Consider the following 21,056-nt stretch of genomic DNA (forward strand, 5'->3'; position numbering starts at 1 on the left):
ACCAGCCAATCAGTTGGTGGGACAATAGAACTGGAAAATACCAGCCTATCAGTTGGTGGGACATAGAACTGGAAAATACCAGCCAATCAGTTGGTGGGACATAGAACTGGAAAATACCAGCCAATCAGTTGGTGGGACAATAGAACTGGAAAATACCAGCCAATCAGTTGGTGGGACATAGAACTGGAATATACCAGCCAATCAGTTGGTGGGACAATAGAACTGGAATATACCAGCCAATCAGTTGGTGGGACAATAGAACTGGAATATACCAGCCAATCAGTTGGTGGGACAATAGAACTGGAATATACCAGCCAATCAGTTGGTGGGACAATAGAACTGGAATATACCAGCCAATCAGTTGGTGGGACAATAGAACTGGAATATACCAGCCAATCAGTTGGTGGGACAATAGAACTGGAATATACCAGCCAATCAGTTGGTGGGACAATAGAACTGGAATATACCAGCCAATCAGTTGGTGGGACAATAGAACTGGAATATACCAGCCAATCAGTTGGTGGGACAATAGAACTGGAATATACCAGCCAATCAGTTGGTGGGACAATAGAACTGGAATATACCAGCCAATCAGTTGGTGGGACAATAGAACTGGAATATACCAGCCAATCAGTTGGTGGGACAATAGAACTGGAATATACCAGCCAATCAGTTGGTGGGACAATAGAACTGGAATATACCAGCCAATCAGTTGGTGGGACAATAGAACTGGAATATACCAGCCAATCAGTTGGTGGGACAATAGAACTGGAATATACCAGCCAATCAGTTGGTGGGACAATAGAACTGGAATATACCAGCCAATCAGTTGGTGGGACAATAGAACTGGAAAATACCAGCCAATCAGTTGGTGGGACAATAGAACTGGAATATACCAGCCAATCAGTTGGTGGGACAATAGAACTGGAATATACCAGCCAATCAGTTGGTGGGACAATAGAACTGGAATATACCAGCCAATCAGTTGGTGGGACAATAGAACTGGAATATACCAGCCAATCAGTTGGTGGGACAATAGAACTGGAATATACCAGCCAATCAGTTGGTGGGACAATAGAACTGGAATATACCAGCCAATCAGTTGGTGGGACAATAGTGAGTCAAACAAATGAGATCAGCACGTCGTGTAATATCCTGTATCTCCTGCATTCTATCACTGTTGTTCATTTCCCCAATCACAACACCACTAAGGTGAATTGATGTGCAAACACAATCACTGTTAGACATAGACATCTCTCCTCCACCCTACTACCACCTGAAAAAACTAAAACACACCAATAAACAAAACAAATAGGTGACTACTAGCTAGCTATCCCAAGTTGAAGAGTTTTTATAACTAAAATATAAAATAGAGGACTGATCTTTGGGTTGGTGGTTCTAAGTATTAGTTAGAACTCATAACTATCACCAGGTACTTCAGGTAGCATTTGGTTTCTCGTCATGAACGGCCCTAACCAGAGAAAGGGGCGCACGGTAGCCTAGCGGTTAATAAGGGAGCCAGTCCCTAAACCGACATCTGTCTATGTGCCCTTGAGCAAAGCACTTTAACCCTAATTGCATCTGAAAGTTACTCTGGATAAGAGTGTCTGCTAAATTAACAAAATAAAATGATAATACATTTAAAAAATGGAAATAAAGCTTTTATATTTGAAATTATAACATCATTATTACATTCAACCAAGTACATACATGTATAAACCTCAGTGTTAACTTGCAGCATCTCTCTACCTCTACCTACCTCTTCACTAGTTCTCTTTTTGCTCTTTGGGGTAAAAGACACCCCCCTCCTAGACACATTCATCACCACATTACCTCACCACCCTGTCAGTACCGGGGTACAAAGTGCAACACAGCAACATTTAACCATCAAACACTAGATTTCTTCTTCTTCTTCTTTCCCTCTGTATTTTTGATTGGATCTCGATACTATAGCTCTCCAGATAAACTACATCTAACAGGATGTTCTGTTACTAAAATAACTAACAGTACAACACTAAACATTCCTATTGCAGATTCCTCTGTGATACAGGCTGTGTACACATGGAGACAGTACATATGCTCTATTTCTGTTTAACGACGTCAGGACCGGGCCTCCCGAGTGACGCAGCGGTCTAAGGCAGGGCCAGGCAGGGCAGGGCCAGGCAGGGCAGGGCCAGGCAGGGCAGGGCAGGGCCAGGCAGGGCAGGGCCAGGCAGGGCAGGGCCAGGCAGGGCAGGGCCAGGCAGGGCCCAGGCAGGGCAGGGCCAGGCAGGGCAGGGCCATGCAGGGCAGGGCAGGGCCGTGAAGGGCAGGGCCAGGCAGGGCAGGGCAGGGGGCACCATCAGAACATTCTTAGCTGCAGCCATCTTTAAGCTCAATGGGAATAGATACAGGACATATCTGGGACATACAGACAGCACTCCCTTCTCCTAAACAAAAACAACCTTAACAATACAGAGACCTCGGAACAACTGAACTTCTGAATACATGACTGTGTGAAAGACAACATCGATGTCTGCCTGTCCTTCTGTGGAGGTGAGGGAAGAGAGGAGAGGAGAGGAGTGCAGGTCGTAGTGTGTCTCCGGTGAAGACTTAGCTGCCCAGCTGCGTCTGGCGTTGCATGTGTTTGGCAATATCATACACATATATGATGTCAGCCCTCTTCTCTGGGTCGGGGTTAATACACATATCTACCACCTTTCTCAGCTGAATGGAGAGAGAGACAGAGAGAGAGAGAGAGACAGAGAGAGAGAGGGAGACAAAGAGAGAGACAAAGAGAGAGACAGAGAGACAGAGAGAGAGACAAAGAGAGAGACAAAGAGAGAGACAAAGAGAGAGACAGAGATATCAGCTATTAGACCGTATCGTGAGACAAAGCATAAAAATAGCTGTCTGTCTGTTGTGTTAAAAGAACATTCCAGACAAATGAATAAATCTAATGACAGAAACACATTCTTAAATCTCTCATTGTCACCCTCCTCCCTTTCCGATAGCAGCTAGCAGGCTACAGGTGCTGTAACTAAATACAGCGGGGGTGGGGGGGGTAATAGATTGTTAATTACCCCACGGCCTTGTGAATCTACTTTCAGTCAACCTGAGACACACACACTTGCTCGCACATCGCTAAAATCAGGCACAGACACGCATCGCACACAGACACACACACAGACACACACGCACACACAGACACACACAGACACACACACAGACACACACACAGACACACACACAGACACACACGCATCGCACACACACACACACAGACACACACGCACAGACACACACACACACACAGACACACACACACAGACACACACACACAGACACACACACACACACAGACACACACACACACACACAGACACACAGACACACACAGACACACACAGACACACACACACACACAGACACACATAGACACACACAGACACAGACACACACACACACACACACACACACACAGACACACACACACACAGACACACACACAGACACACAGACACACAGACACACACACACACACAGACACACACACACACACAGACACACACAGACACACACACACACAGACACACAGACACACACACACACACACAGACACACACACACACACACACACACACACACACACACACAGACACACACACAGACACACACAGACACACACACACAGACACACACAGACACACACAGACACACACAGACACACACCCCGGAGGGGAGCGGCTTACTGGAGCGGATAGAGGGGCTGAGAGGTGGAACAGTGACCACCATCATTAAAAAAAGGAATAAAAATGAAAGAAAGAAAAGAAAGTGCATGTGCGAGGTCGCTATGGTAACCGCCTGCCGACTTCCTGACCGCTGTTATGTGGTGCTGGGCTCGGCAAGTCCTCGACATGCAGCGTACGGTGTGTGTGTGTCAGGGTGTGTGTGTGTGTGTCAGGGTATGTGTGTGTGTATGTCAGGGTGTGTGTGTGTCAGGGGGTGTGTGTGTGTGTCAGGGTATGTGTGTGTGTGTGTATATGTGTGTGTATGTCAGGGTGTGTGTGTGTCAGGGGTGTGTGTGTGTGTGTGTGTATGTCAGGGTGTGTGTGTGTGTGTCAGGGTATGTGTGTGTGTGTGTATATGTGTGTGTATGTCAGGGTGTGTGTGTGTCAGTGTGTGTGTGTGTGTGTGTGTGTGTGTGTGGGTGTCAGGGTGTGTGTGTGATACAAATGCAGACAGTCTGAGAATTAGTCCCATAGAATGGAGAGAGGAGGATGAGTGATGAAGAGATATGTAAAATATGTAAAATATTTATGTTCCTCTTCACAGCGGCGAGATAAGGGGGGGGGTGTAGAGGGATGGAGTCAGGTGGAAGGGGGAGAAAGGGGGGAGCGAACGGAGGAGACAGTAAATGACAGAACAAAGATGAGCAGCTGACAGTTTTCTGCCGATGCTTCAGGAGCTTTGTTTACATCCAGACAGGCGCTCCAGGCACCCTCATCCCTCCACCTCCCTCTCTCTCCCTTCCCATCTCTCTCTTTCCTGAATGGGGTGATAGCGGGTGATATGGTGGCTGGGTGGTGGGGAATCATGGGTAGCGCACACACACACAACAAGCAATCAGCAGCAGTCTGTAGGTTGGCCATCTATAACCACAGATAGATAGTTCTACATTACATTGTATGCAAAGTCTGTGCATAGCTGCCATTTTACGGGCCCCTAAACAATTGTGCTATTTGGCGTGTTTTTCATTTTTTTTGTAATTTTGTACATAATATTGCTGCTACCATCTCCTATGACCGAAAAGAGCTTCCCTGTATCAGAACACCGATTACTCACCTCGAAATGGACGAATAGTTTGTATTTAATGAGTCCGACGCGAAGGATATACTGTTTCTCTGAGACCAGGCCCAAATCCCTGTCATTCGAGGGAAGAAAAGACAGGGGGCGGAGATCAGGGAGCCTTGTGAGAATTCGTCGGCGACCTCCTCTACCATCTGTTGTATTGGCCAACTTGAGAATAAACTGGCAATCACTGGAGAATAAACTGGATGAGCTCCGTTCAAGACTATCCTACCAATGGGACATTAAATCTGTAATATTGTATGTTTAACCGAGTCGTGGCTGAACGACAACACAGATAATATACAGTTGGCTGTGTTTTCCATGCATAGGCAGGACAGTACAGCTACGGCCGATAAGATGAGGGGTAGTGGTGTGTGTCTATTGGTCAATCACTGCTGGTGCGCGATGTCTAATATTAAGGTAGTCTCTAGGTATTGCTGCCCTGAGGTAGATTACGTCATGATAAACTGTAGACCACACTATCTACCAAGAGAGTTTCCATGTATATTTTTCGTAGCTGTCTATTTACCACCACAAACCGATGCTGGCACAACGACCGCACTCAGCTGTATAAGGCCATAAGCGAACAAGAAAATGCTCATCAAATCAAATCAAATGTATTTATATAGCCCTTCATACATCAGCTGATATCTCAAAGTGCTGTACAGAAACCCAGCCTAAAACCCCAAACAGCAAGCAATGCAGGTGTAGAAGCACGGTGGCTAGGAAAAACTCCCTAGAAAGGCCAAAACCTAGGAAGAAACCTAGAGAGGAACCAGGCTATGTGGGGTGGCCAGTCCTCTTCTGGCTGTGCTCATCCAGAAGCGACGCTCCAAGTGGCCAAGGACTTTAATGCAGGCAAACTTAAATCCGTTTTACCTCATTTCTACCAGCATGTCACATGTGCAACCAGAGGAAGAAAAAAAAAAAAACTCTAGACCACCTTTACTCCACACACAGAGACGCATACAAAGCTCTCCCTCGCCCTCCATTTGGAAAATCTGACCATAATTATATCCTCCTGATTCCTGCTTGCAAGCGAAAACTAAAACAGGAAGTACCAGTGACTCACTCAATACGGAAGTGGTCAGATGCACAGAACGGAATATGTTCCGGGATTCATCCATTAGCATTGAGGAATACACCACATCAGTCACCGGCTTCATCAATAAGTGCATCGATGACATCATTCCCACAGTGACCGTACGTACATATCCCAACCAGAAGCCATGGATTACAACATCCGCACCGAGCTAAAGGCTAGAGCTGATGCTTTTAAGGAGAGGGACACTAATCTGGACACAATAAGAAATCCCGCTATGCCCTCAGATGAACCATCAACAGGCAAAGCCTCAATACAGGACTAAGATTGCATCCTACTACACCGGCTCTGATGCTCATTGGACGTGACAGGGCTTGCAAACTATTACAGACTACAAAGGGAAACCCAGCCACAAGCTGCCCATTGTCACAAGCCTACAAGTTGGGCTAAATGCCTTTTATGCTCGCTTCAAGGCAAGCAACACTGAAGCATTCATGAGAGCACCAGCTGTTTTGGACAACGGTGTGATCATGCTCTCCATGGGGCCGATGAGAGCAAGACCTTTAAACAGGTCAACATTCACAAGGCCTTGAGGCCATACGGATTACCAGAATGTTTACTCAGAGCATGCGCAGACCAACTGGTAAGTGTCTTCACTGACATTTTCAACCTCTCCTTGACAGTCTGTAATACCTACACGTTTCAAGCAGACCACCATAGTCCTTCTGCCCAAGAAAGCGAAGGTAACCTGCCTAAATGATTACCGCCCTGTTGCACTCACGTCGGTAGCCATGAAGTGCTTTGAAAGGCTGGTCATGGATCACATCAACAGCATTCTCCCGGATACCCTAGACCGACTCCAATTCACATACCACCAAAAAACAGATCCACAGATGACGCAATCTCATTCCACACTGCCCTTTCCCACCTGGACAAAAGGAACACCTACGTGAGAATGCTGTTCATTGACTACAGCTCAGCGTTCAGCAACATAGTGCCCTCAAAGCTCATCACTAAGCTAAGGACCCTTGCACTAAACACCTCCCTCTGCAACTGGATCCTGGACTTCCTGACGGGCCACCCCACATCTGCCACGCTGATCCTCAACACGGGGGCCCCTCAGGGGTGTGTGCTCAGTCCCCTCATGTACTCACTGTTCACCCATGACTGCATGGCCAAGCACGACTCCAACACCATCATTAAGTTTGCTGACGACACAACTGTGGTAGGTCTGATCACTGACAACGATGAGACAAACACACTATAGGCAGGAGGTCAGAGACGTGGCAGTGTGGTGCCAGGACAACAACCTCTCCCTCAATGTGAGCAAGACAAAGGAGAAGATAGTGGACTACAAGAAAAGGAGGGCCGAACAAACCCCCATTCATATCGGCGGGGCTGTAGTGGAGCGGGTTGAGAGCTTCAAGTTCCGTGGTGTCCAAATCCCCAACAATCTATCATAGTCTAAACACACCAAGACAGTCGTGAAGACAGCAGGACAAAACCTTTTCCCCCTCAGGAGACTGAAATGATTTGGCATTGTTCCCCAGATGCTCAAAAGGTTCTACAGCTGCATCATTGAGAGCATCCTGACTGGTTGCATCACCGCCTGGTATGGCAACTGCTACTCCTATATACCAGGTGATGTCAGAGGAAGGCCCAAAAAGTGGTCAAAGACTATAGACTGTTTTCTCTGCTCCCGCACGGCAAGCGGTACCTGAGCGCAAAGTCTAGGACCAAAAGCCTCCTTAACAGCTTCTACCCCCAAGCCATAAGACTGCTGAACAATTAATCAAATGGCCACCCAGACTATTTACATTGACCCCCCCATTGTTTTTACACTGATTCAACTCACTGTTATTATCTATGCATAGTCACTTTACCCCTACCAACATGTACAAATATCCTTGACTAACCTGTACCACCGCACATCGACTTGCTACTGGTTCCCCGTTTTGGTTATTTTGTGTTAGTATTTACTTTATTTTATACTTAAGTTAATCTAGTAAATGTTTTCTTAACACTTTCTTGAACTGCATTTTTGGTTAAGGTATGTAAGCATTTCACAAACACCTGTTGTATTTGGCGCATGTGACAAATACAATTTGATTTGACAACACATGCACAACTACAACTGAGGGATATATGACACTAAATACGCCATTCAGATTCAGCCCCAATGTCAGTTCTTACCTAGAGGCTTTTAATAGAATATGATCACTTACAAGTCGCAGTTTTGGCTAACCCATAGTAATGTTCCATACTTTCCCATTGGTTTGGGATGAGGCCTGCAGATGTATTTTAATGTATGTAGTGGGCTATACTACTGATTCCAGGGTCAACGAGTGAGATTTGGGGGTGAGAGATGGAGAGAAGGTGAAAGAGTGTAAAGTGAGAGTTGGAGAAGTACCTCTTCAGAGTAGTGGTCAGATGGAAGTGGAGGGTAGTCACACTGCTCTATCTTCTTACAAAGAGAGTACAGGTTCATCTTATCACCGTAGAATGGGCTCTGGAGAGCTGCCATCTGAGGGAAGAAGAGAGACATTTAGTTAAGGATCCAGGCTGTATCACATCCGGCCGTGATTGGGAGTCCTATAGGGCAGCGCACAATTGGCCCAGTGTCGTCCCGGTTTGGTCGGGGTAGGCCGTCATTGTAAATATGAATTTGTTCCTAACTGAATTGCCTAGTTTTTATTTTTTTATATTTTTTATTTCACCTTTATTTAACCAGGTAGGCTAGTTGAGAACAAGTTCTCATTTGCAACTGCGACCTGGCCAAGATAAAGCATAGCAGTGTGAGCAGACAACACAGAGTTACACATGGAATAAACAATTAACAAGTCAATAACACAGTAGAAAACAAAGGGGGGAGTCTATATACAATGTGTGCAAAAGGCATGAGGAGGTAGGCGAATAATTACAATTTTGCAGATTAACACTGGAGTGATAAATGATCAGATGGTCATGTACAGGTAGAGATATTGGTGTGCAAAAGAGCAGAAGAGTAAATAAATAAAAACAGTATGGGGATGAGGTAGGTGAAAATGGGTGGGCTATTTACCAATAGACTATGTACAGCTGCAGCGATCGGTTAGCTGCTCAGATAGCAGATGTTTGAAGTTGGTGAGGGAGATAAAAGTCTCCAACTTAAGCGATTTTTGCAATTCGTTCCAGTCACAGGCAGCAGAGTACTGGAACGAAAGGCGGCCAAATGAGGTGTTGGCTTTAGGGATGATCAGTGAGATACACCTGCTGGAGCGCGTGCTACGGATGGGTGTTGCCATCGTGACCAGTGAACTGAGATAAGGCGGAGCTTTACCTAGCATGGATTTGTAGATGACCATTAGTTAGATAAAGGTTATATGAAAAACAAGTAATGAAAAAAAAACACACAAATACACACAATTCTCTGGAAGACACAGAAAACCCTTCATCTGAATGTGGCCTTAATGATGTACACAGTGTACAAAAAAATAGGAACACCTGCACTTTCCCTGGCATACTGACCTCGTGGATCCAGGTGAAATGTATTATTCCTTATTGATGTCAATAAGGGATCTACACTTCAATCAGTGTATCTGAAGGGGAGGAGGCAGGTTAAATAAGGATGTTTAAGCCTTGAGACAACTGAGACATGGATTGTGTGTGTGGGCCATTCAGAGGGTGAATGGGCAAGACAAAAGATGTAAGTGCCTTTGAACAGGGTCTGGTAGTAGGTGCCAGGCGCACTGGTTTGAGTGTCAAGAACTGCAACGCTAGTGGGTTTTTCATGCGCAATAGTTTCCCGTGTTCATCAAGAATGGTCCACCACCCAAAGGACATCCAGCCAACTTGACAACTGTGGGAAGCATTGGAGTCAACATGGCCCAGCATCCCTGTGGAACACTTTCAACACCTTGTAGAGTCCATTCCTGATGAATTGAGGCTGTTCTGAGGGGAAAAGGGGGTGCAACTCAATACTAGGAAGGTGTTCCTAATGTTTTGTACACTCAGTGTATGTGTGACCACTGGACTGAAGTCTGTGTATGTGTGAGATAGAGAATGGTTGGATTTCAAATCAACTGAACCAAAAAATGTAATCCCAGGAAGTTTATTTTTGGTTGTTTGTTTCCCTCCAGTTGACTGGTTTTCTCCTGCTCCGTTTCTCTATTAAAACTAAGAGGAGAAAGGAGGGAGGAGAGAGAGAAGGGGGGATATCTCAGTTAGGTGGAACAGAGAGGCCCCTTCTCTGAAAAAGGCAGGCAGGCGAGCGTAGCCACAGAGAAGAGGAAAAGGGGGGAGAGTGGGTAGAGGAGGATATAGGGAGAGTGGAGAAAGGTGGGAGGAAGGGGAGAGTAGGTAGAGGAGGATATAGGGAGAGTGGAGAAAGGTGGGAGGAAGGGGAGAGTAGGTAGAGGAGGATATAGGGAGAGTGGAGAAAGGTGGGAGGAAGGGGGAGAGTGGGTAGAGGAGGATATAGGGAGAGTGGAGAAAGGTGGGAGGAAGGGGAGAGTAGGTAGAGGAGGATATAGGGAGAGTGGAGAAAGGTGGGAGGAAGGGGAGAGAGGTATAGGAGGATATAGGGAGAGTGGAGAAAGGTGGGAGGAAGGGGAGAGTAGGTAGAGGAGGATATAGGGAGAGTGGAGAAAGGTGGGAGGAAGGGGAGAGTAGGTAGAGGAGGATATAGGGAGAGTGGAGAAAGGTGGGAGGAAGGGAGAGTAGGTAGAGGAGGATATAGGGAGAGTGGAGAAAGGTGGGAGGAAGGGGAGAGTAGGTAGAGGAGGATATAGGGAGAGTGGAGAAAGGTGGGAGGAAGGGGAGAGTAGGTAGAGGAGGATATAGGGAGAGTGGAGAAAGGTGGGAGGAAGGGGAGAGTAGGTAGAGGAGGATATAGGGAGAGTGGAGAAAGGTGGGAGGAAGGGGAGAGTAGGTAGAGGAGGATATAGGGAGAGTGGAGAAAGGTGGGAGGAAGGGGAGAGTAGGTAGAGGAGTGAGAGGCAGACATTAGCTGAAGCAGCCATCGAGACTGGTGTCACTTTTCTTCCAGATGTTCCATTATCTCTCCCCTTTTCTCTCTCCCTTCCTCACACCATCTTTATCATTTACTAGCGCTTAATCAAGCAACCAAGGGGTTGCCTAGCAACGAGGGGAGGATAGGAAAGGAGACACATTGCTTCTATCGAAGCAGTTATTCAACCCCTCTCTCCATCCCTCCATCTAACAGGGGGTGTTGGACATGGTTAAGACAGCCTCTGTCACGTCAGCCAATCAGAAGTTAGGATGATGGTGCTAGAATATCTCCCCTCGACCCCCCCCCCCACTGCATCATCACTTACACACACTATTGTAGCACACTGTGTGTGTGTGGCAGGGGAGAGGTAGGGTTCTGGCATGTATTCCTTGGAGAGAGAGAGGGAGGAAGGGAGGGAGTAAGAGAGACCAGGATAGAGAGAGAGAGAGAGAGAGACAGAGAGAGAGACAGAGAGAGAGACAGAGAGAGAGAGAGACAGAGAGAGAGAGAGAGAGAGAGAGAGAGAGAGAGAGAGAGAGAGAGAGAGAGAGAGAGAGAGAGACAGAGAAAGAGAGAGACAGAGAAAGAGAGAGACAGAGAAAGAGAGAGACAGACAGACAGACAGACAGACAGACAGAAAGAGACAGACAGACAGACAGACAGAGAGAGAGAGACAGAGAGAGAGAGAAAGAGAGAGACAGACAGAGAGAGAGAGAGAGACAGAGAGAGAGACAGAGAGAGAGACAGAGAGAGAGACAGAGAGAGAGAGACAGAGGGAGAGAGAAAGAGAGAGAGAGAAAGAGAGAGACAGACAGAGAGACAGAGACAGAGAGAGAGAGAGAGAGAGAGAGAGAGAGAGAAAGGGAGAGAGAAAGACAGAGAGAGAGAGAGAGTAGGGGTAGGCAGACAGCAGCTGTGGCCAGTAAAGGGTTGTACCATTGTATTTTCATGCATCTTCTGCTTTTGACAGATGAAAAATGTCAACTGTCCTGTTTGTATTTGGGAGTTTTTGCACTATTCATCTGGTTCATTAGGGTCTGTTACTACTGGCCCCTGACAGCTGCCGGCCCTGCACACACACAGGGCCCCCCCACTCTTTCAGACTCACTGCAGGCTGGGCGTCATGGCGATAGGCGAGATGACTGACTCATTCTATGACCTCTAGGACCTGTGTGTGGGCTCATTGGTATTCCAGGGTTTGTTGCCGCACACGCACGCCTGCTGTCTGTCTGAGGGACTGCTGGTGGCATGCACACACACACCTCACTTTTTTCTCTTGCTGGTTGTCTGCCTCCTCCTCGCCCATCTAGCACGGTCGCTGTGCAGTGTCTGTGTTCTTCTCTACAGTTCAGTCTGAGTTAGCATGAGGCCCTGGCCATGTTAAGGAGGACGTATGTTAGGTCTATAGTCGTGGCCACAAGTTTTGAAAATTACACAAAAAAAAAAATCACAAAGTCTGCTGCCACAGTTTGTATGATGGCAATTTGCATATACTCCAGAATGTTATGAAGAGTGATCAGATGAATTGCAATTAATTGCAAAGTCCCTCTTTGCCATGCAAATGAACTGAATCCCCAAAAAACATTTGCATTGCATTTCAGCCCTGCCACAAAAGGACCAGCTGACATCATGTCAGTGATTCTCTCATTAAAACAGGTGTGAGTGTTGACGAGGACAAGGCTGGAGATCACTCTGTTATGCTGAATGAGTTCAAATAACAGACTGGAAGCTTCAAAAGGAGGGTGGTGCTTGGAATCATTGTTCTTCCTCTGTCAGCCATGGTTACCTGCAAGGAAACACGTGCCGTCATCATTGCTTTGCACAAAAAGGGCTTCACATGCAAGGATATTGCTGCCAGTAAGATTGCACCTAGATCAACCATTTATCGGATCATCAAGATCTTCAAGGAGAGCGGTTCAATTGTTGTGAAGAAGGCTTTAGGGCGCACAAGAAAGTCCAGCAAGTGCCAGGACCATCTCCTAAAGTTGATTCAGCTGCGGGATCGGGGCACCACAAGTACAGAGCTTGTTCAGGAATGGCAGCAGGCAGGTGTGAGTGCATCTGCATGCACAGTGAGGCGAAGACTTTTGGAAGAAGGTGTCAAGAAGGGCAGCAAAGAAGCCACTTCTCTCCAGGAAAAACATCAGGGACAGACTGATATTCTGCAAAAGGTACAGGGATTAGACTGCTGAAGACTGGGGTAAAGTCATTTTCTCTGATGAATCCCCTTTCATCCGTAAACAAGTTTGTCCGGAGAAGACAAGGTGAGTGCTACCATCAGTCCTGTGTCATGCCAACAGTAAAGCATCCTGAGACCATTCATGTGTGGGGTTGCTTCTCAATGGTACCAACACATCCTCTGAGAGCAACTTCTCCCAACCATCCAGGAATAATTTGGTGAGGAACAATGCCTTTTCCAGCATGATGGAGCACCTTGCCATAAGGCAAAGTGGTAACTAAGTGGCTCGGGGAACCAAACATCGATATTTTGGGTTCATGGCCAGGAAACTCCCCAGACCTTAATCCCATTGAGAACTTGTGGGGCGGGTGGACACACAAAAACCCACAAATTCTGACAAACTCCAAGCATTGATTATGCAAGAATGGGCTGCCATCAGTCAGGAAGTGGTCCAGAAGTTAATTGACAGCATGCCAGGGCGGATTGCATGCCAGGGCGGACACTTATGAAATGCTTGTAATTATACTTCAGTGTTCCATAGTAACATCTGCCAAAATATCTAAAGACACTGAAGCAGCAAACTTTGTGTCATTCTCAAAAGTTTTGGCCACGACTGTAGGCAGCTACAAAAAATACAGATGAAAACTCTCTAGGTAGATAGTGTGGTCTACAGCATATCATGAGATACTCTACCTCAGGTGAGCAAAACTCGAGACTGCCTTAGATATCGTGCAGCATCTGTTATTTGCAAAGATACATAGTCCGTGCCCGAGAACACTAAGGTAACCTGCCTAAATGACTGCCAACCCATTTCCTTTAAATATCAGTCCATTTTCTGTGGTGAGCTCCTCTTTGTACATCCAGAAATATTTCAGTGTGTGACTCACAACCTGTTTGGTTCCAGGCCAACAGTTTTTGAATTGTGTGTACAGAGCCTGAAACAGTGGGTCCTGGGAACAGTGTGCTTTGATTGACTCCATTGTCTTAGTTGAAATGTTGACATGATAAGTGCCGTCCACCATCGTTACGCGCACCTGCGCCTCATGACCATCACCTGGACTCCATGACCTTCCTGATTACCTCCCCTATATCTGTCACTCCCCTTGGTTATTTCCTCAGGCATTATTGACTCTGTTTCATGTCTGTACGCTTTTTTGTGTTTCTTCCTCACTCCCAGCATACATGTTACAAAGATAGTTTCTGTGTATTGTGATGAACTCTCTGCCATGCAGAATCTGGTCAAACTTGTCACATGCAAAACAACGGAGAGAAATTCTTTCTTAATCTGTGCATATCTTTATTCTGTCTGAGTCAATGTTCTGGAGGCAAAGGCAACAGGTTGTTCTTTCTGTAGAAGGGCTGCGCCCAAACCTGTCTCACTGGCATCACACTGCGGTGTGACTTCATCATTCAGGTCGTAGTATTTGAGCATTGGGTGTTGTGTGACTAACTGTTTGATAGTCTCAACTGACGTCGGTCGATGTACCCATGTTCTGAATGGCTGTTATTTTCTCTGGGTCAGGGCGAAGGCCCTCTGTGGTTTATTTTTGTTCAGCTTCAGGTTGACATCTCTTGCTCTCTGCAGGAAAGTTGTAATGTTTCTAGGATGTGCAGAGCACAATCTAGGTGAAGCTGGTTGAGAGAATGCCAAGAGTGTGCAAAGCTGTCATCAAGGCAAAGGGTGGCTACTTTGAAAAATATCAAATACATTTAATTTGTTTACTACATGATTCCGTATGTGAAGCTCTCCCTCGTCCTCCATTTGGCAAATCTGATCATAATTCAAACCTCCTGATTCCTGCTTACAAGCAAAAATTAAAGCAGGAAGAACCAGTGACTAGATCAATAAAAAAGTGGTCAGATGAAGCAGATGCTAAGCTACACGACTGTTTTGCTATCACAGACTGGAATATGTTCCGGGATTCCTATAATGGATTTATGGCTGATGTAAGATGAAATGTTACTTTATTTGGCACTTAATAGGGTCATTTGTTTTACGTGAACTTGTTTTTTATGAAGTTAAACATGTGCATTTTATGACTGAATGTAAAAATGAAGTGAAATCAACGTTTTTTCTTCTTTTCTTCCTAGCTAAAGGCTAGAGCTGACGCTTTCAAGGAGCGGGACTCTAACCCGGAAGCTTATAAGAAATCCCGCTATGCCCTCCGACGAACCATCAAACAGGCAAAGCGTCAATACAGGACTAAGATCGAGTCTTACTACACCGGCTCTGACACTCGTCGGATGTGGCAGGGCCTGCAAACCATTACAGACTACAAAGGGAAGCACAGCCGAGAGCTGCCCAGTGACACAAGCCTATCAGACGAGCTAAACTACTTCTATGCTTGCTTCGAGGCAAATAACACTGAAACATGCATGAGAGCACCAGCTGTACCAGAAGACTGTGTGATCACGCTCTCCACAGCCGATATGTGTAAGACCTTTAGACAGGTCAACATTCACAAGGCCGCAGGGCCAGACGGATTACCAGGACGTGTACTGCGAGCATGCAATGACCAACTAGCAAGTGTCTTCACTGACATTTTCAACCTCTCCCTGTCCGAGTCTGTAATACCAACATGTTTTAAGCAGAACACCATAGTGCCTGTGCCCAAGAACACTAAGGGAGCCTGCCTAAATGACTACCAACCCGTAGCACTCACGTCTGTAGCCATGAAGTGCTTTGAACGGCTGGTCATGACTCTAATCAACACCATTGTCCCAGAATTGTCCCAGACCCATTCCAATTTGCATACCACCCCAACAGATCCACAGATGATGCAATCTCTATTGCACTCCACACTGCCCTCTCCCAACTGGACAAAAGGAACACCTATGTGAGAATGCTGTTCATTGACACCAGCTCAGCATTCAACACCATAGTGCCCTCAAAGCTCATCAATAAGCTAAGGATCCTGGGACTAAACACCTCCCCCAGTAACTGGATCCTGGACTTCCTGAAGGGCCGCCCCCAGGTGGTAAGGATAGGTAACAACACATCCGCCACGCTGATCCTCAACACGGGGGCCCCTCAGGGGTGCGTGCTCAGTCCCCTCCTGTACTCACTGTTCACTAATAACTGCACGGCCAGATACGACTCCAACGCCATCATTAAGTTTGCCGATGACACAATAGTGGTAGGCCTGATCACCGATAACGACGAGACAGTCTATAGGGAGGTCAGAGACCTGTGGTGCCAGGACAACAACTTCTTTCTCAACATGATCAAGACGAAGGAGATGATTGTGGACTACATGAAAAAGAGGACAGAGCACGCTCCCATTCTCATCGACGTGGCTGTAGTGGAGCAGGTTGAGCGCTTCAAGTTCCTTGGTGTCCACATCACCAACAAACTAACATGGTCCAAGCACATCAACACAGTCATGAAGAGGGCACGACAACACCTTTTCCCCCTCAGGAGACTGAAAATATTTGGCATGGGTCCTCAGATCCTCAAAAGGTTCTACAGCTGCACCGTCGAGACCACCCCCCCCCCCTCCTTTTACACCACTGCTACTCTCTGTTGTTATCATCTATACATAGTCACTTAATAATTATACCTACATGTACATATTACCTCAATTAACCGGTGCCCCCGCACATTGACTCTGTACCGGTATCCCCCTGAATATAGTCTTGCTATTGGTCTATTACTGCTGCTCTTTAAATACTTGCTACTTTATTTCTTATTCATATTATTATTAAAAATTAAAAATTAAAACTGCATTGTTGGTTAGGGGCTCATAAGTAAGCATTTCACTGTAAGGTCTACACCTGTTGTATTCGGCGCATGTCACTAATAAAATTTGATTTGATTTAATGATAATGCAGAGGATTTTTCCAAGGTTGCTGTTGACGCATATTCCACATTAGTTTTTGGGGTCAAATTTGTCTCCACTTTTGTGGATTGGGGTTATCAGTGCTTGGTTCCAAATATTGAGGCAGATGCCAGAGCTGAGGATGATGTTAAAGAGTTTAAGTACAGCCAATTGGAATTTGTGGTGTGTATATTTTATAATGTCATGTAGAATACCATCAACACCACATGCCTTTTTGGGTTAGAAGGTTTATATTTTGTCCTGTAGTTCATTGAATGTAATTGGAGATACCAGTGGGTTCTGGTAGTCTTTTGGGGAGGCAGGGTAGCCTAGTGGTTAGAGCGTTAGACTAGTAACCGGAAGGTTGCAAGTTCAAACCCCCGAGCTGACAAGGTATTGCCCCTGAACAGGCAGTTAACCCACCCACAGTTAACCCACCGTTCCTAGGCCGTCATTGAAAATAAGAATTTGTTCTTAACTGACTTGCCTAGTTAAATAAAGGTTAAAATAATAATTGCTGATTCTAAAAATGTTTGTTCATTGTTATAGAGCAAAGAAGACTGGTTTATACACACATCTCCATTTTGGATAGATAACTCTTCGTGTTGTTGTTTGTTTAGAGAGTTCTAATTTCCCCAGAAGTGGTTAGATTCTATCTATTCTTCAATTACATTGGACTGATTTCTGTCTTGCTGTTTCCGTTGTGCATTTCTGTATTGCTTTAGTGAATCACCAGTGAAGGCGGAGGCTCAGGTTCTGTGTCTCTATGTTTTGGGTTGGATTTGTTTCTCAATTTCTTAATTTTTTTTATTAACTATTTGTCATTGTTGTTCATTTTCTAAGGTTGTCTGCTTGACATTTTTAGATTTCGTAGGGAAGCTGAAAGGTCAAATATAGTGTTTAGGTTTCCTACTACCAAGTTTACACCTTCACTATTACAGTGAAATATTTTGTCCAGGAAGTTGTCTAAAAGGGATTGAATTTGTTGTTTCCTAATTGTTTCTTTGGTAGGTTTACACACTACTTTCCTTCCATCTATAACATGTATTTTAATATTGTGCAGTTCCTTTGACTTTGATGCCTAATGAGTATTGCTCTCTCTCCCTCTTGTTCCTCTCCCTCCCCTGTTGTATAGAACAGCCTCTCAGATGGAATCAGCCCTCCCTCCCCTGTTGTATAGAACAGCCTCTCAGATGGAATCAGCCCTCCCTCCCCTGTTGTATAGAACAGCCTCTCAGATGGAATCAGCCCTCCCTCCCCTGTTGTATAGAACAGCCTTTCAGATGGAATCAGCCCTCCCTCCCCTGTTGTATAGAACAGCCTCCCTCCCCTCAGATGGAATCAGCCCTCCCTCCCCTGTTGTATAGAAACAGCCTCTCAGATGGAATCAGCCCTCCCTCCCCTGTTGTAGAGAACAGCCTTTCAGATGGAATCAGCCCTCCCCTGTTGTAGAGAACAGCCTCTCAGATGGAATCAGCCCTCCCCTGTTGTAGAGAACAGCCTTTCAGATGGAATCAGCCCTCCCTCCCCTGTTGTAGAGAACAGCCTTTCAGATCAGATGGAATCAGCCCTCCCTCCCCTGTTGTAGATAACAGCCTTTCAGATGGAATCAGCCCTCCCTCCCCTGTTGTAGAGAACAGCCTTTCAGATGGAATCAGCCCTCCCTCCCCTGTTGTAGAGAACAGCCTTTCAGATGGAATCAGCCCTCCCCTGTTGTAGAGAACAGCCTCTCAGATGGAATCAGCCCTCCCTCCCCTGTTGTAGAGAACAGCCTCTCAGATGGAATCAGCCCTCCCCCCCTGTTGTAGAGAACAGCCTCTCAGATGGAATCAGCCCTCCCTCCCCTGTTGTAGATGGAATCAGCCCTCCCCTGTTGTAGAAACAGCCTTTCAGATGGAATCAGCCCTCCCCTGTTGTAGAGAACAGCCTTTCAGATGGAATCAGCCCTCCCCTGTTGTAGAGAACAGCCTCTCAGATGGAATCAGCCCTCCCTCCCCTGTTGTAGAGAACAGCCTCTCAGATGGAATCAGCCCTCCCCTGTTGTAGAGAACAGCCTCAGATCAGATGGAATCAGCCCTCCCCTGTTGTAGAGAACAGCCTCTCAGATGGAATCAGCCCTCCCTCCCCTGTTGTAGAGAACAGCCTTGGAATCAGATGGAAATCAGCCCTCCCCTGTTGTAGAGAACAGCCTTTCAGATGGAATCAGCCCTCCCTCCCCTGTTGTAGAGAACAGCCTCTCAGATGGAATCAGCCCTCCCTCCCCTGTTGTAGAGAACAGCCTCTCAGATGGAATCAGCCCTCCCCTGTTGTAGAGAACAGCCTTTCAGATGGAATCAGCCCTCCCCCCCTGTTGTAGAGAACAGCCTCTCAGATGGAATCAGCCCTCCCCTGTTGTAGAGAACAGCCTCTCAGATGGAATCAGCCCCCTCCCCTGTTGTAGAGAACAGCCTTTCAGATGGAATCAGCCCTCCCTCACCTGTTGTAGAGAACAGCCTCTCAGATGGAATCAGCCCTCCCCTGTTGTAGAGAACAGCCTCTCAGATGGAATCAGCCCTCCCCTGTTGTAGAGAACAGCCTCTCAGATGGAATCAGCCCTCCCTCCCCTGTTGTAGAGAACAGCCTTTCAGATGGAATCAGCCCTCCCCTGTTGTAGATAACAGCCTTTCAGATGGAATCAGCCCTCCCCTGTTGTAGAGAACAGCCTCTCAGATGGAATCAGCCCTCCCCTGTTGTAGAGAACAGCCTCTCAGATGGAATCAGCCCTCCCCTGTTGTAGAGAACAGCCTTTCAGATGGAATCAGCCCTCCCCCTCCCTGTTGTAGAGAACAGCCTCTCAGATGGAATCAGCCCTCCCCTGTTGTAGAGAACAGCCTTGTATAGAACTCAGATGGAATCAGCCCTCCCCTGTTGTAGAGAACAGCCTTTCAGATGGAATCAGCCCTCCCCTGTTGTAGAGAACAGCCTTTCAGATGGAATCAGCCCTCCCCTGTTGTAGAGAACAGCCTTTCAGATGGAATCAGCCCTCCCCTGTTGTAGAGAACAGCCTTTCAGATGGAATCAGCCCTCCCTGTTGTATAGAACAGCCTGTGGAATGCCCTCCCCTGTTGTAGAGAACAGCCTTTCAGATGGAATCAGCCCTCCCCTGTTGTATAAAACAGCCTTTCAGATGGAATCAGCCCTCCAGCCTGATGGAATGCCCTCCCTTGTTGTAGAGAACAGCCTTTCAGATGGAATCAGCCCTCCCCTGTTGTATAGAACAGCCTTTCAGATGGAATCAGCCCTCCCCTTTCAGATCCCCTGTTGTAGAGAACAGCCTTTCAGATGGAATCAGCCCTCCCCTGTTGTATAGAACAGCCTTTCAGATGGAATCAGCCCTCCCTCCCTTTCAGATGTTGTAGAGAACAGCCTTTCAGATGGAATCAGCCCTCCCTCCCCTGTTGTATAGAACAGCCTTTCAGATGGAATCAGCCCTCCCTCCCCTGTTGTAGAGAACAGCCTTTCAGATGGAATCAGCCCTCCCCTGTTGTAGAGAACAGCCTTTCAGATGGAATCAGCCCTCCCTCCCCTGTTGTAGAGAACAGCCTTTCAGATGGAATCAGCCCTCCCTCAGCCTTTCAGATGGAATTGTATAGAACAGCCTTTCAGATGGAATCAGCCCTCCCTCCCCTCCCTCCCCTGTTGTAGAGAACAGCCTTTCAGGTACAATCAGCCCCCTGTTGTTGAGAACAGCCTCTCAGATAGAATCAGCCCTCCCCTGTTGTATAGAACAGCCTCAGATGGAATCAGCCCTCCCTCCCTGTTGTAGAGAACAGCCTTTCAGATGGAATCAGCCCTCCCCCCTGTTGTAGAGAACAGCCTCTCAGATGGAATCAGCCCTCCCTCCCCTGTTGTAGAGAACAGCCTTTCAGATGGAATCAGCCCTCCCTCCCCTGTTGTATAGAACAGCCTTTCAGATGGAATCAGCCCTCCCTCCCCTGTTGTAGAGAACAGCCTTTCAGGTACAATCAGCCCCCCAGCCTCTGTTGTTGAGAACAGCCTCTCAGATGGAATCAGCCCTCCCCTGTTGTATAGAACAGCCTTTCAGATGGAATCAGCCCCCCCTGTTGTAGAGAACAGCCTGTGGAATGTCCCCTGTGAGAACAGCCTCTCAGATGGAATCAGCCCTCCCTCCCCAGCCCTGTTGTAGAGAACAGCCTT

The 21,056-nt window shown here is 46.8% G+C and overlaps 1 protein-coding gene across 2 annotated transcripts in view; it reads right to left on the reverse strand.

Moving 5' to 3' along the window:
* Nucleotides 1-1,645: 1,645 nt before the first annotated feature.
* Nucleotides 1,646-21,056, reverse strand: part of LOC112238186 (serine/threonine-protein kinase Nek7-like) — a 156,570-nt gene continuing 137,159 nt past the window's right edge. For both annotated transcript variants that reach the window (XM_042322475.1, XM_042322476.1), the window contains exons 9-10: nt 8,283-8,396; nt 1,646-2,706 (exon numbers count right to left, since the gene is read on the reverse strand). In XM_042322475.1, coding sequence (XP_042178409.1) covers nt 2,593-2,706; nt 8,283-8,396 — 228 coding nt within the window. In that variant the 3' untranslated portion in view covers nt 1,646-2,592. The remainder of the gene's footprint in view (nt 2,707-8,282; nt 8,397-21,056) is intronic.

The sequence above is a fragment of the Oncorhynchus tshawytscha genome, linkage group LG05 (genome assembly GCF_018296145.1).
Source record: "Oncorhynchus tshawytscha isolate Ot180627B linkage group LG05, Otsh_v2.0, whole genome shotgun sequence".
NCBI classification, from domain to species: Eukaryota; Metazoa; Chordata; class Actinopteri; order Salmoniformes; family Salmonidae; genus Oncorhynchus; species Oncorhynchus tshawytscha.